The sequence below is a fragment of the Canis lupus genome, chromosome 24 (genome assembly GCF_003254725.2).
Source record: "Canis lupus dingo isolate Sandy chromosome 24, ASM325472v2, whole genome shotgun sequence".
Classification (NCBI taxonomy): Eukaryota; Metazoa; Chordata; class Mammalia; order Carnivora; family Canidae; genus Canis; species Canis lupus.
In genome coordinates this window covers 27068954-27083980 of record NC_064266.1, presented here as the reverse complement: position 1 = coordinate 27083980, position 15027 = coordinate 27068954, and the positions used below count along the sequence as shown (strand labels likewise).

The window sequence follows — 15027 nt, the reverse complement described above, 5'->3', positions numbered from 1 at the left end:
AAGGGGTGGGGTCAGAAAGGGCTGAGGAGCACTGGTGGGAAAGGCTTGAACACACATTTTCTTGCCCAGCCCCAAACAGGACCAATTGTGCAATCAGCGCAAGGTGACGCCTCAATGGCCACCAAAGGACCAGTGAGAGGTCCTGTGGTCAGAACAGGCATGGACTCACAACTACAGGCCAGCCCTGGCCTCCAGGTGCAGTTCAGGGGGTTACATGTTAACATCATATCGAGCCAGTGCCAGGGTGGAGGGGTGACTCTTGGCAGAGGCATGTACCCTAACCAATTCTCATCATTGTTCCCTCGAGTGATACAACCACCCTACACATGTGATGTAGACAGGAAGGTGCTAGTCATGCTGCCTGGAATCCTCTGTAGCCAACCCTACTCACAGGGGCAGTGGGTGGGGGAAGGATGACCTCCTCTGTGTCTCTCTCCTTTCCTGACTGCTAACCCTGACAGAGCCCAGATTATCTGCAGGCAGGAGGACGGCTGGCCTTTCCACATTCCTAAGATCCAGGCAGGCAGCCCCCCAGTGAACACTAGCGTCTGTATGCTGGGCTTCTGTTCACAGCATTTTCATTACACAAGCTCTATAATGACTTTGTATAGTGACATGTATAAAAATAGTGACTTGCTCTATGTTGTACCCTGAAACTAATACAATGCTGTATGTCAATTCAGTTAAAAATTATTTTTAAAAGTCAATCTCATTTTGAATATTCCATGAAACTCTACAAAACCAGCATGAAAACCCACGGATCTAAATTATGAAGGTGAGGCAAAGCAGAGTACACATGCCCTGGAAAGAGTAAATCAGAAATACCCGTGCAGGAATCAAACCCCGCCTGTAACCAAAAGTACACACAACATTATTAGATAAGAATCTCCTTAAAATTTAATTGACTAAATGTATTACATTCAATATTCCATGGGCTTCTTCTGGACAAAGGATCGGCATAAATACAAACAAGCCTCTGGGCCTTTCCCCCTAACCAATGAAGAGAAAACACAGGAGGCGAGGGGACACGAGTACACCTTCGTATTTACACTTCCCCTTTACTTTACAGTTCAGTGCCAGAAATATTTACAGAAAATACAATAAGAAAAAGATCATGTCTTGGCAACATACCGAAATTCATACAAATTGTATATATGATTTCAAGCAAATAATGATACTGCTTATTTTTTAGCCACAACTGCCAAGCCCTTCAGAGGAGAAAGATGTTCTTGGTCACTGCAAGAGGCAAGGACTTGGAAAACTTGGTTTGCTTCAACAAATATTTATTGGGCGCCTACTATATGCAAGGCACTGTGGAATCCCAAATTACACCTTTTCCCTCACCATTAAAAAAAAGAAAAGCATCTGAAGAACATGAGTTGAAACTCTGAGAAAAACACTATACAGTACATGGCTTCTTCAGCTACTGAGAACCCACAGTTTGATTCCACACTGAGTGAGTGGATTACCTCCAATCTCTCTGTCTCAGGAAAAGAGGCTGTCACCGAAATCCTTAAAACAGACCATCGAATTTAACTTAACTATTTCATGTAAACACAGAAATCAATTCTTTTTAGGAAGATATAACCTGAATGGGTTTTAAAATGCTGAATGGAGAACCACTGCCAGCAGGAGTGTCAAATTACCCCTAACACATCTTTACTATCTACCACAAAACATGTCTTTGAGCAAAACTGATTCCCACTTTGGGTAAAGTTCCACCTTCCAATGGAAATAAATGTTCCCAAAGACCGTCTATACTCTGATAATCACTCTGCAGAGCCTGACAAATGCTTCCCCACAGTATGTAGAAAGTAACCATTAATAAAGGCCTCATACACACAACCTGTGGGCAACTGACATTACTGGCCAAAGATGTAGGTCTTCTGTATTTAGAAGTGAGTCCAGAGGAGAATGGGCTGCCCCTGAAATCGAGGACCTGGAAATGGAGGACAGCATGCATGTGCATGGGTGTATGGTCAGGGCAGGAGGGGGTGAACCTGACACATAACTATTCCTTTCAGAGGGCCAATGCTAGGTAGGAGGAGGTCTTAGGAGGAGCACAGAACACAAGTGGGAGCTGGCTGACCGAGAAAAGGCAAAGCCTCCTCATTGTCATCAGTGCTCCCAACCAGAAAGGAGGAAGAAAGCCCCCATCTCCCAAATGGTAAAATGGACTCTGAGGGGCTACCTGCCTCTGTCCCTTGGGTAATGCTTTCCCTGTCACCAAATGCCACACTCATCCATCCCGATACTCCTGTCACATGCAGCAACGACAATGTTTAAAAGCCACAGACCAAAATGGTCCTGGCTTCCCTTCAGAGGTTAAGAATACATGCTAGCAAATTTATCAAGTGGACTACTAAAGGTTGTAACTAGGGACTAAATATGCTCCTCTGGCATTATTCTACTCAACATGATTTTTAACAAAGGCAGTTGGGTGAACTTAGTGACCATATACTCAAACCCATACTAATGAAAGTTTCCAAGGGTTCTAACTGCACTCACTCCGTAGGTGAATGCTATTTTGAGTAGAAGGAAAGAGCACCTCACGAGGTATATGTACCCTATACTCTGTTTGTACTGTACACACTGGGGTCTCATGCCTCCAGGGGCTGCACAGCTCTGAATCGATCCCTTTTTCCCTGGGAGAGCACAGGCTTCTAGATTACAAACTGCATTCAACACAGTTATTCATTCATCAGTTATGAGAATTACAAAGAGTTGCCAGAAATTAGAGCAAACTGAAGGGTCAGGAGGCCTACCCTCAACACGCACATCACAGTACATTTAGCTGACAGTAAAATTATGCTAAAGGTAAAAGTTCTATCCGAAGAATTACACCGAGGAAATACACCTACATCAGTTATTTTTAACCTCTGGAATGTTGTAAGTTGCATATCAATTTAAGCCTTCTTTGTTCATTTCCACTATAAAAAGGGACCATTTTTCCTTTGAAATGTCAATCTGGAATTTCCATGAAAGTTGTTAAACTTCACCTTATACCTGCTGAATTAGTAAAAACATTTTTAGGGTAGAGTTTGCTCCTCTTTATCATATACCCCCTGCCTCCATGCTACCATCTGGAAACATTGATTTATTGCCCAGAGTAAAAAGAAAATCAATTACTCAATAATATCATACCCTGAATGGAAACTGGAGTCTTAGAAGGAGGAGGTAACCTTTACCTGAGCTTAAAACAAACATGATGAAAAGGGTACAGCAAATTTAAAACCAAGAGGTGCTATAATACCCACATTTCTTGCTCACAGATGACAAAATACATACTTTTGGAATAGAAATATCTGCACAGGGAGCTAGGCCCTACATTATCCCCCACTCTCTAATGTTAAAATCCCCAAACGTCAAATGAAACACACCACTGCGGCCCTGACCAAAGTCTATTGACAACAGAGTTCACATAGGGAGACCACCCCTAACACAGCTGTGAGCACTCCTCTTTGGACTTCAGATGTCACTTACTTTCTTAACATAAAATAATCTTAATAAAGAAGAAAGCATATAAGAATAGGAGAAATGAGCAGTGTATACTCTTAGCACTGTAACAGGAATCCTTGGAAGGTTGTTCTGGGTCTGGCCACCTCAAAAGATATATCCCTGGCAAAAAAGTAGCAGCGAGGTAACAGAAGTATTTCCAAAACCCGGGCAGGGATTTTGTTGTGCCTTCAGCTGAAAAGTCCAAAAAAACATGACAACAGCCATTTTTAACAGTAGCCACCCGAGGGGTGGTCACTAACGTTTGTCAATTATGATAAAATCCAGTAGCTCTCTGGGAGAGATCTGAATTAGTAGCATTGAGAGGCTATTTCCTGAACCCCAAATTAGAATCCTTCATAAACTACTGCAGTTTCCTGCTTGGTCCTAAAATAAGAGACAATGGATGAAACCAAATAATTTTCAACCCTTGTTGTGAGTCTACATTTCTCAAAATTTAACCAAGAAATTACCAAGGAATTATGAATGTTTAACCTATCATCATGTCCCCAAGCCACACAGCAAAGGAGAGAGTGGAGGCATCACTGCTGTCGTCTTACAACTGCTAACCCACAAACGCCACCTGTGTCGCCGTAAAAGGACAGGGCCGAGCCTCCATTATAGATCTGCTCCTGGGTTGCCCAGAAACTGAGGCCTTCAGATAGATCTGTGCAGTAATGAGGATGATAACTTTGTGAAATGTGGAGAGGAAACATGAAATATTTTAATGTCAGGCTTCTTATCTAAACAAAACACATATATGTTTGTTTCTGTCAGTTGGACAGTTGGACGACAAATGGACTTACAAGTGAGCAGAAAGCTGAGATTTCTTTCCTTCTCCTCCATGCTATCATCAGTATGAATCTTTAAATGTCCTGGAAGATTCTGAGACAGATTTTAATTCTGAACATAACCTCCTAAAAAGTGAAGTATAAAACTATCTTCAACTTCTAATTTGCAAATTTGATACTACCAATGCACGTGTTTAACTGAGATGCATAAAGCCTTTCTCCTCAAAAGGCTTATATTTAACTAAAATTGTCACTTTTAAAAGAAAGTTTATGGCTAAAATGTGTATCATCATTACCAGCAGGAATATGATTGTGTCTGGGAGCCCATTTCACTAGAAAGCCGAAAGTCTTCTATCAAATGGGTTTATAATGTGTTTCTTCTATTCTGGTGATTAAACAGTAAGCTCTTGGGGAGTGATTTGTTTGTCTTTTTTACAGTGATCACCTATCAAACTGTTTTGCTCTGATATCATAGCCCCAAACTGGAGTTCAATAGTCCTAGACAGTGTCTAAGAAGAGCAGTTCTTGAGTCCAACCTCCTGGAAAAGTGAAGTATAAAACTCTGGCTCCAACTGCTTGTTCCGGTACTTGTTGACAATGTCGGTGATTTTCTGTTTCCGGCGGACATGTGGTGGACTGTAGGAGTCACTCTCCAGTCTCTTTCTTCTACAAATATTAATTACAGTCTGCCTCACCAGAAAACCTTGAAAACAGAGGGTATTAAAATCCACATTAATAACTAACCATCTAGGTGAACTATCAGTCGCTTTTTTTTTTAAAGACCTTACTCATGAGAGACACAGAGAGAGAGAGAGACAGACAGACACACACACACACACAGGCAGAGGGAGAAGCAGGCTCCATGCAGGAAGCCTGACATGGGACTCGATCCCGGGTCTCCAGGATCACCCCCTGGGCTGAAGGCAGCACTAAACCGCTGAGCCACCCAGGCTGCCCAAACTATCAGTTTTCAAGTGAACTATTCTCCCCTTCAAGGTCAAACCTATTTCATTCCATTTGCAAAACTCCCCATCTCCAGAGAGAAGGACAACACTGCAACAAGACTGCAAGAAATACACAATGACAAGGAAAAACAAGCAAAAGTCTGTTCTGACAACCCATTTCTAATTGCCCTGGATTATAAACAGCTATCTGCATTTTCCAGGCCTGGAAGTTTGCGAATCGTAGTTCTATTTGTACTTAAGTAGATAAAGCAAAGTTAGAATAAAATATGCTTTGTTTTTTAAAGATTTTATTTATTTATTCATGAGAGACACAGAGAGAGAGGCAGAGACACAGGCAGAGGGAGAAGCAGGCTCCATGTAGGGAGCCCAATGCAGTACTCGATCCTGTGATCTCCAGGATCATGCCCTGAGCCAAAGGCAGACGCTCAACCGCTGAGCCACCCAGGCGTCTGTCTCATAAAATATGCTTCTTATTTAACAAGAACTATAGCATTTTCTATATGTAGCATCTATTAATATCACCATTTCCTTATTTCTACTTCTTCTTGGTTCATAAAAATGTTTAAATAAACAAACAAGTAAATAAAAAACAGAGAAATCTTAACTCTTCAGCAATATATGAAGACCTTACCAAGTGCTCGTCTGCTGACAATCATCCCATCCACGAGCGGGATGACCATGTTAAATTTTCCAGTGGCTCCTTGAATTTTTATCCGGAATAATCCAGTGTTTAAAGGGTGGATAAAGATGACAGGAACTTCTTTTTCAAGAGTGGTAGATCTTAAGAAAAGAAAACTTTTCACCCAGACATATAAAAGCTTAAGTCCCCCACATACCATGTAAGAAAATTAAGGACGCTTGATGCCAAGCCTGATGTAGTCTGTAAGAGCCAATGTGTCACAGTCTGCTCAGAATCTTCCTTCTGGGAGTCCATGTTGCTGCATTCCCACTCCCACCTCTACCGACACTTAGCCCTAAATGCCCATCACTGCTGCTAGTCTTTCCAAACTGACAAGAAAGGGGCTAAAAAAAAATGTGTTTTAAAGCCACTAGGGATACAGGGTGGAAGGAAACACAGAGGAATCTGTCTGGGAGCTATGAATCTAGCAACCAGCTATGGGACTTTCACAGAGTTCCTCCTTATTCCTCCTTAACCAAAGTGGGAGTGGCCAGGGTATAGGGAATTCCACCAGAGCCAACAATGGAATCTCAGAGCACAAGTGGGAATATAGTTTAGGCCCCATTATGGGAATCTCTAATGTAATTTTTGTTCAGGGGTTGGGGGAGGAAGTTAGGCCCATTAGTCTGAGCCAGCTGAAAATGTCCTCCTTAGCAGAGGTAATAAATGGCTACATCTTTGCAGGGCCAAAGCCTTTGAGTAGGTAATGGGTGCTGATGTCAAAACTGTACCTTTAGAAGACTGAGACACACATCATGCTCAGGGATATGTCACTGCATCTAGAGGTACCCATGTTATTACTCTGTGATACTTGCTACATGTTGGCATTTCTTGTTTTTTTGCTTTCAATACAATGCTTCTGTTCTATATAGGTAAAGTGATTCTGGCCAAAGCAACATTGAGTCAATTTTCAGTATGTTGTATAAAAGTTAGTCTTTTAGTTAATTTTGTCACCAAGACAAATTCTTGACTTTTGCCAGTCTACCAACAAAATACGATTTTTACAGGCTAGTCATATTATTATAACTTTTGACCTAAAAAGACTGAAACAGTAACACTACTACCACCAACACAAGACACTTCAAAGTTTTCTTCCAAACTAGTTCTGGAGAAGTCTACCTCAAGAATTACTCTAGTCTCTTCAGCAAGTCAGCATTATGGAGGAAAAAAAAGACAAAAAGGGCTGTTCTGGGGTGAAAGAGACTGAAGCCATATTAACATCAGATGGAGTGGATTCTGGTTTGAACAAACCAACTCTAAAGGGTATTTTAGGAAAAATGGAGAAATTCTAATATGAACTGGTTACTAGATAGAATTAAGGAATGCTTACTAATTTTACTACTGTGATAATGTTATCTTTGTCTATCTGAAAAGTGTTTTTACTTTTCAGAAATGCAGACTAATATTTAAAATGTTAGGATCTCCTGCAACTTGCTTTAAAATACTTCAGCAGAAAAAAACACCTAAGTTTTAAGAATGACTTCTCCTTTTCGGGAAATTTAAAAATATGTTGTTAAAATAAACCATCTTAAAAAAAAAATAAACCATATTTACTTCAATTCTATGACAATAATCTAATGATGTTAAGAACAAATTCATCTTACATGCAATACAAATCAGATCATGTAGCTTGATATCAAAGGTAGCTCTCTGCTGTACAAGGTAAGGTTGGCATCTGGGGTCAAAAGCCTGAGTGAGTTCAGATCACTTTCTCTTTCATTTACTGAATGTGTGATACTGAAGAATAATCTCTATGAGCCTATTTCATTCCATTTGTAAAACAGAGATGATAATGGTACCTCTCTTGGGTTGTTTTAAAATATTTGTTTAAACCAAAAGCAAGCAAGCAAGCAAGCAAAAAGCCTTGAAACTATAAAGCCTAAAGATATACATTGTTACTAATCTGAATCCAACTATTCTCTTCTTATATCCCTTTTTTGGCATGGGCAGCTAAAATAGGAATCATATCACTATAATATAGTTAGTATTACATTTTATCTAGAAATATTTTCCATTAAATAGCTCATTTAACTAGGATATTTCAACTATCCAGAATGTTTTGACCAATTTAACTCTATTACTTCTAATATTGCTGTTACTATGGTTAACATTTACCTGCTTACACTTATTCATTTTTCTCTCTGCTGCAGATAAATGTACAACAGTAATGATGCCATTTAAAAATACTTGCTAATTTATCACCTTGTGCATGTATCTACCAACTTCTTTGATTTTTTCCCCTCTATGTTTATTTCCTATTTCCTTCATCCCTCTTGTTTCCTTATGTCTTTCTTTATGTAACCACAACTGGCACATTGTAACAAATAGGTTTCTCCATGCTTAAAGACATGCTGATCAGCCTCAGGCAAACAAAGAGTGTACCTCAGAGAAGTGCTGCTGTTTGCAGTAGTTTCCACACCAGTACTGATCTCTGTCAGCAGGTCTGAGAGGGGAAAGTTCTCTGGAAGAAAGTAACAGTAACAGTAACAATTCATATCTCCCTCATATTTCTAAAATAAATAGTATGAAATCTAACTTCTAATCTCTTTATATAAGGGTGCAATAAATATATGGATTACGGTATCCTTAAAATACATAATCCTAACCATTCCTCACCAAGAAGAAATCTCCCTCAAGACATATTTTAGATAAGTTCATCTAAAGCTGAGTTTTTACAGAACATGATCTGTGGCCTTTGAGGGCTTGGTTGGAAAGCAACAATCACACTTGTCCAAAAACCCTGACCTGGATGTGATTTTTAGGTTAAGTATACACTTCTAATGCTCTTATGTTGCTTACATAAAAATCACGAGAAACATCCATAGCAGAATTCCTAAATACAAATTATCTTTATACCAGAACTAGACAGTAGGGTTCATGCAGAAGTGAGGGAAGTGTTCCCTCTTCCCCTTTCCAGAAGACCTGGGAAGACCAGGAGCTACATGGAGAGGGACCAACTGGCAACAAGCTATTCACTGTGATATCAAGAATAGCTAAAAGTTTTATATCCACTTACATCCACTAGTCTCATCAAATCATCACAAGCAGGAGGTGCCATGAGTGTCTCTATTTAATAGATGAGTAATTTAAGGCTTAAAGAAATTGAGTGAGGGGCACAGCCAGGATGCCAACCCAGGCTTGTTGAACTCCAACCCCAGCTTCTGGTCACCATACCACATCTGTGCTGCCTCTCCCCACATATTCAGCAAGTCATTGTCATTCTATAATGGACAAAGTCTTTACACAGTACCTATATCATCATAGCGTTCCACCCAGACTACAGAAACTCTTGTCTCAGGTCCAAGGGGAGGCACAGGGCGACCCTGAGGCAGCTTCTTCATTCTGGAACTGGGACTAAGCTATATGAGGTAGAGAAAAGCAGAAAAGGAGAAGGGAGAGGGGAAAAAAAGAAGTGGCTTAATAAAACTACTCAACCACATATTCAAGTTGTCCAGTGATGTATCAGGCCATGGGATATCACTTCAGGAAAAAAGTTATTTTTTCACTTTTTTGCAAATATATTTGCAAAAAAGCTCTTTGACTCCTCTGTTTATCAAGTCTCAAACTAGAACAAAGAAATGAAGGTCTTAAATTCCAAAAGGAAAATAAGGAATACTGACCAATTATAATTTCCATTTAATAAAAATAAAATTTGTGGGCAGGGTGCCTGTGTGGCTCAGTTGGTTGGGCATCTGATTCTTGGTTTCAGCTCAGGTCCTGACCTTCGGTTTGTGAGATCGAGCCCTATGTTTGCTGGAGATTTTCTCCCTCTCCTTTTGCCCCTCTACCCACTTGTGTGTGCACACTCTTTCTCTAAAATAAATAAACAAAATCTTTTAAAAAATTTATGGACAATGTCTTAATGAGATCATGTGAGACCAAAGGATTTGAGTCTATCTCTGGCCAGCAAACAGAATGCTTTCTTCATCACTTCATCACAATGTTACTGGTTTGCCTGGGGATCCTAACCTCTAAAATGTCCCATCAGCAAGTTACTTCTAGTTCTCATTTCTAGGCCAGAAATTTCCTACTACAGTCTAGGCCAAAAAAGTCACTTTTTTTGTCAGCAGAAAGAAAAAAAGAGTTGCTTATCTCTTTACTATCACAGTGTTTGTTTCTGGTTTCCCTGCCCACCAATTGGCTTGAAGTCTCTCTGAAGAGCTAGCAGGACTCTGTGGCTCCCCTTTAGCACTCTGAGCCTCACCACTTTGAGGGCATGCAGCAGGAATGAGTTTATGCAAAAGTCCTAAACAAAGGTATGTGTACAGAAGGTAGAATCTCATCTCTAAGCTGTATTTTAAAAACAAAACTGCCTTATTAGCACAGAAATATACCTGTGTTTAGCAGATGACCAGAGACCATGGCAATTCCCTTAGATTCTTGTTTCCAATTCTATTTGTGTTCTGACAGTCACAGAAAATGACTGTGACTAAAAGATCTTCCCCAAACTGGTGGCAGACACCAGTCACACTCAGAGACCATTTTTTTTTTTTTTTTTTTTTTTTAAGAGACCATTTTCTTAGCATGGCTCCTAATCAGCTTTGAATCTCCAACTTCAGCCCTAAATATAAAGGGCTTCTGTGATTAGGTCAGGCATACCCGGGTAATCTCCTTTTTATTAAATCAAAGTAACTTTAATAATTATATCCACAGAATCCCTTTAGCTGTATAATGTAACATAAGCACAGGATAAATCGTGTTCACAGGTTCTGCCCACACACAAAGGAGCAAATCATATTGGGGCAAGAGTTCTAGGGAGATCTCTAGCAAGAGATCATGTCATCTGCAAATCCATACAGTGTTACTTCTCCTTTCTGATCCTTATGCATCAATTCTTTTTCTTGTCATATTTCCCTGTATAGGACTCCATGTCCAATATAAGTGGTGAGAGCAGACATCCTTGCTTTGTCTTCCATTCAGGGGGAAAGCAGTCAACAATACTATATAGTATAATGTTAGCTTTAGGCTTCCAGTAGAGCTCGGTCTCAGGTTGAGAAAGTTCTCTTCTACTGATAGTTTGCTGAAATATTTGTCATGAATGAATGTTGAGTTTTATGTCAACTTTTTTCTGTATCTATTGAGTTTTTTTCTTTCTTTTTTTTTTAGTTAGTAGTGTGGAAATCAGTAAAGGGAAACCTCACTAAAATGGAGTAGGTAGGCTAGAAAAAGGAGCTGTACCACCCAATGGCAATTACATGAAGAACTGTCAATTACAGACCCTAACAGAAGAATCATCAACAGGAAAGAAACATCAATTATAGCCCCACCAGGAAAAGATGTACATGGAATCTTCTGCAACTCAGCCAATGAGAGACCTTGGTCATTCCCATCCTGAACTCTTGCTTTCCTCCAATGACTTTCACTCAGAACAACCCCTCCCAACTTCTTCCTTCTTCTTCATAAAACGATGTTCCTCTCCTTTGTTTGCAGGACTTGCCAATAGTTTTGCCATAGCTTATATGTCCCCAGTTGCAATTCTCTGCTATTCTTGAGTAAACTCATTTTTGCTGATAAAATACGTTTATTTTAAAGGTTAGTAGCAGTCTACAAAGTATAAATAATAAAAATACGGTGCTTTAAAGATTTTGGATTTTAAGGAATAACCATACTGACATTCAGAAAATGAGTACAAGGTCTACCAATCACTGAACATTAGATCTGGCTGAAATCCTACATTACTACCCTACATAGACATGTTCATCTCCAAACTATATTCTATGAAACCTTCTAAATATAGCAGTTTCTGATTTTCAAAATCAGTTACTTCAGAAAGTCTTAAACAACTTAACTACTTTTCTACTTTTACTATATTAATTTTAAAGGTGAATACTTCTGTATTCTCTCTCAAGTGCATATATACAGTGTTGATGTTTGAACAATGCAGGGGCTGGAGGTGTTGATCCAGCCTATTGTTGACCAGAAAGAAGTCTTATCAATAATATAGTTGATTAACACATATTTTGTATATTAGATGTATTATGTGCTGTAAAGCTAGAGAAAAGAAAATATTTAAGAAAAACATAAGGAAAATACATTTACTGTACTGTATTTATTGTAAAAACACAGATGTCTGGACCTATGCAATATTTTATTTTTTATTTTATTATTTTTATTATTTTTATTTTATTTATTCATGAGAGACATAGACAGAGAGAGAGTCAGAGAGATACAGGCAGAGGGAGAAGCAGGCTCCATGCAAGGAGCCCAATGCAGAACTCAATCCCAGGACTCCACGATCACACCCTGGGCTGAAGGCAGGCACTAAACTGCTGAGCCACCCAGGGATCCCATGAACCTACGCAATTTAAACCCCTATTGTTCAAGAGTCAACTGTATTATGTTAAAAACAACTTTCACTGTTGAAGAGCCAAATTAAAAATCCTATAAAATCAAAGAATGGTTCAATCAAGTTTACACTTCTTTTGCCTTTCTTATTATGTGTTATAAATCAATCTTCCCACATTTATGAAATCATCTTATACTCTTGCTATCACTCGTCCACTTTCCAGTAGGAAGAGCTAACATGAGGAGAAAACAAAAATAAAGACAAAACAAAAATAATATCTACTGATATGGCAAGAAAAAAAGTATAAAAGTAAAATACTCCCTTCTTGTGGTGGCTGCTGTGTGCCTCACTCAGTGTGTCTATTCATACACTGGGCTAGTCTCCAAAGTGCTACCATTTGTATAGAGCAGACTTGTTTAAGTTGAATGTTACATGATTAAAGACATGGAATGTATAGCTGCTGTTGTACCATTTTTTAAAAAAGATTAATTTGAAAGAGAGAAAGAGAGAATGTATGCACAAGTGAGAGGGGGAGAGGGAGACGCAGACTCCCTGCTGAGTAAGGAGCTCAACACAGGACTCGACCCCAGGACCCTAATCATTAACATGACCTGAGCCTAAGGCAGACATTTAACTGACTAAGCCACCACCAGGTGCCCATCACTGTTGTACCTTCAATGTGTATTTCAGGGACCAAATAAAAGTGTAGGCCTGAGAAGGAATGGGTGAGAGACCTAAGCGTGGTACCAGAATGGCTAAATCAAGGAAACCACGAGAGGCTATCTTAGAATGACCTATTTGTTGCAAGCTGAAAAAAAGAAAATTGTAAGAATTTGATTTAAAAAACTTAAGATACTAAAAAAAAAAAAAAAAGGCAAAACTTAAGATACTAATGAATCAGTACTGCTATCATTGTTCTTTATGTTACAGTTAAAAGCTTGATTTAAAGCATGATTCTATAATTACCCTCAATTCATGACAAATTTTTAAAACTGTATCAACAAAGTTACTTACCCGCTGTGAGGAATTAAGATTGTCTGTGTGATTAGGGAAAAGCTCAAGTGTCAGGGATGGCTGTTTCAGAATTCCAGGCATAAGATCCATATTTGAATCACTATCTTGGTCCGAGATGTTACTTTCTAATGAATCAGCTATAGGGAAAAGAAAAAAAATTATATTTACTACTTCTTTAGAGAAGTGTTTCAACTAATTATGCTAACAGTTTAACCTAAGTCACTTAGGAGAAGCATTGCTTCTAGACAAAAGGTTGGTAAAACTTTTCTATAATGGGTCAGTAAATATTTTAGGCTTTGCTGGCTATGTAGGTCTCTAATGCATATTCTTTGTATTTTATTTATAACACCTTAAGAATGTAAGAACTGTACTTAGTGTTCTAATTTTGGCCTATGTGCCATAGTTTGCCAGCTCCTGCACTACAGAAAAACTGAGATAAGACTAGAAAATATTTAGACTTTTCAGATGCAAAATATAAGCCACCTGTCATTCTCTTAATTATTTTGATTACATATTCAAACATGTGGCGTGGTACCCAGTGGCACTGGGGCATTCCAAAGCTACAGAGGACCTAGTCCTTGTGATTAAGAAGTGATCTGGTTACAGACAAGCACACAGAGTCAGAAAAAACAAAAACAAAGACAAATCTCAAGAAACCGGAAGAGGTTGAGTCAGAGCAGGGGCACAGCTGGCACACGGGACATTTCATGACAAGAGATAAAGACCCAACTGTAGCAACTAAAGTAGAAGGACAAGATTCTAGCTTTGTTGGTGCAAATAGGCTGGCCTAGAGACACCACAAAGGAGGGACTCAACCCACAGAGGACAAATAGGGCCTCGCTTCTGGAATCAAGGTAATAAATCACAGCCTTGATGTGAAGGCAAAGAGCTGCTAAGGATACTGACCTAGACCATCGAAGGCCCCTCCTACCAGGGACACAACTGGCCCAAGAATATAAGACAGGGGTGGGGGACCTAGTGTGGGAAATCAAGGGCCCAAGTACAAAAAGTTCAGAAGGCTGCCAGAGCAAGGGCACGAGAAAAGTAATTAGCCTGAAGATGAGACCATGACAGTGTGATATATAGCAGCCCATTCTACAGACCGTCTCAATGAAGGTGAAGTTTTTCACGTACTACCTGGTCAGGCACAAAGAAATGGGCTTAATTTGCAAGAAGCAAAGGTTTGAGGCAAGATAAGACTATGGGTTCAGACTGAGAAGTAATAATCACTCCTGATCCTTTGGAAGAACTGGCTTAATTCACCACCTTTTCTAGGCTGTGAAGTTTCTCCAGCTTGGTGTCAGATCAGCCAGATGCTATCAGAGAGCCTTCCAATTGTAGGATTCTCTAGAGTTCCAGATAAGGCTCTCACATGGAAGCAGGCAAGTAGATGGGAGCTAATTCATAAATGGAGAAAGAAATGAATACACTGCAAAACAAGCCTTCTATGCATTGATTAATTAAAGAAAGACAAAAAATGGGTTGAAGTGGATCTCTCCTTCTCTACTTAAAGATTATTATAGGAACGTCTGGGTGGCTCAGCGGTTGGGCGTCTGCCTTCTGCTCAGGGTGTGGTCTGGGGATCAAGCCCCACATCAGGCTCCCAATTGGGAGCCTGCTTCTCCTTCTGCCTATGTCTCTGCTTCTCTCTGTGTGTCTCTCATGAATAAATAAAATCTTAAAAAAAAAAAAAAAGATTATTATAAGAGGTTTGGTCCATCTGTCTTTAAAAGTCCTTAAGAAAGAGGAGCTAATATCCTATACCTTTGCATCATCTAAATGCTATCATGCCTTAGA

General features: G+C 39.5%; 1 protein-coding gene across 7 annotated transcripts in view; it reads right to left on the bottom strand.

The window, feature by feature from the left end:
* Window positions 1–871: 871 nt before the first annotated feature.
* Window positions 872–15027, bottom strand: part of RALGAPB (Ral GTPase activating protein non-catalytic subunit beta) — an 83342-nt gene continuing 69186 nt past the window's right edge. For all 7 annotated transcript variants that reach the window (XM_049100186.1, XM_049100187.1, XM_049100188.1 and 4 more), the window contains 5 exons: window positions 13231–13367; window positions 9181–9289; window positions 8313–8391; window positions 5883–6031; window positions 872–4989 (listed from right to left, as the gene is read on the bottom strand). In XM_049100186.1, coding sequence (XP_048956143.1) covers window positions 4796–4989; window positions 5883–6031; window positions 8313–8391; window positions 9181–9289; window positions 13231–13367 — 668 coding nt within the window. In that variant the 3' untranslated portion in view covers window positions 872–4795. The remainder of the gene's footprint in view (window positions 4990–5882; window positions 6032–8312; window positions 8392–9180; window positions 9290–13230; window positions 13368–15027) is intronic.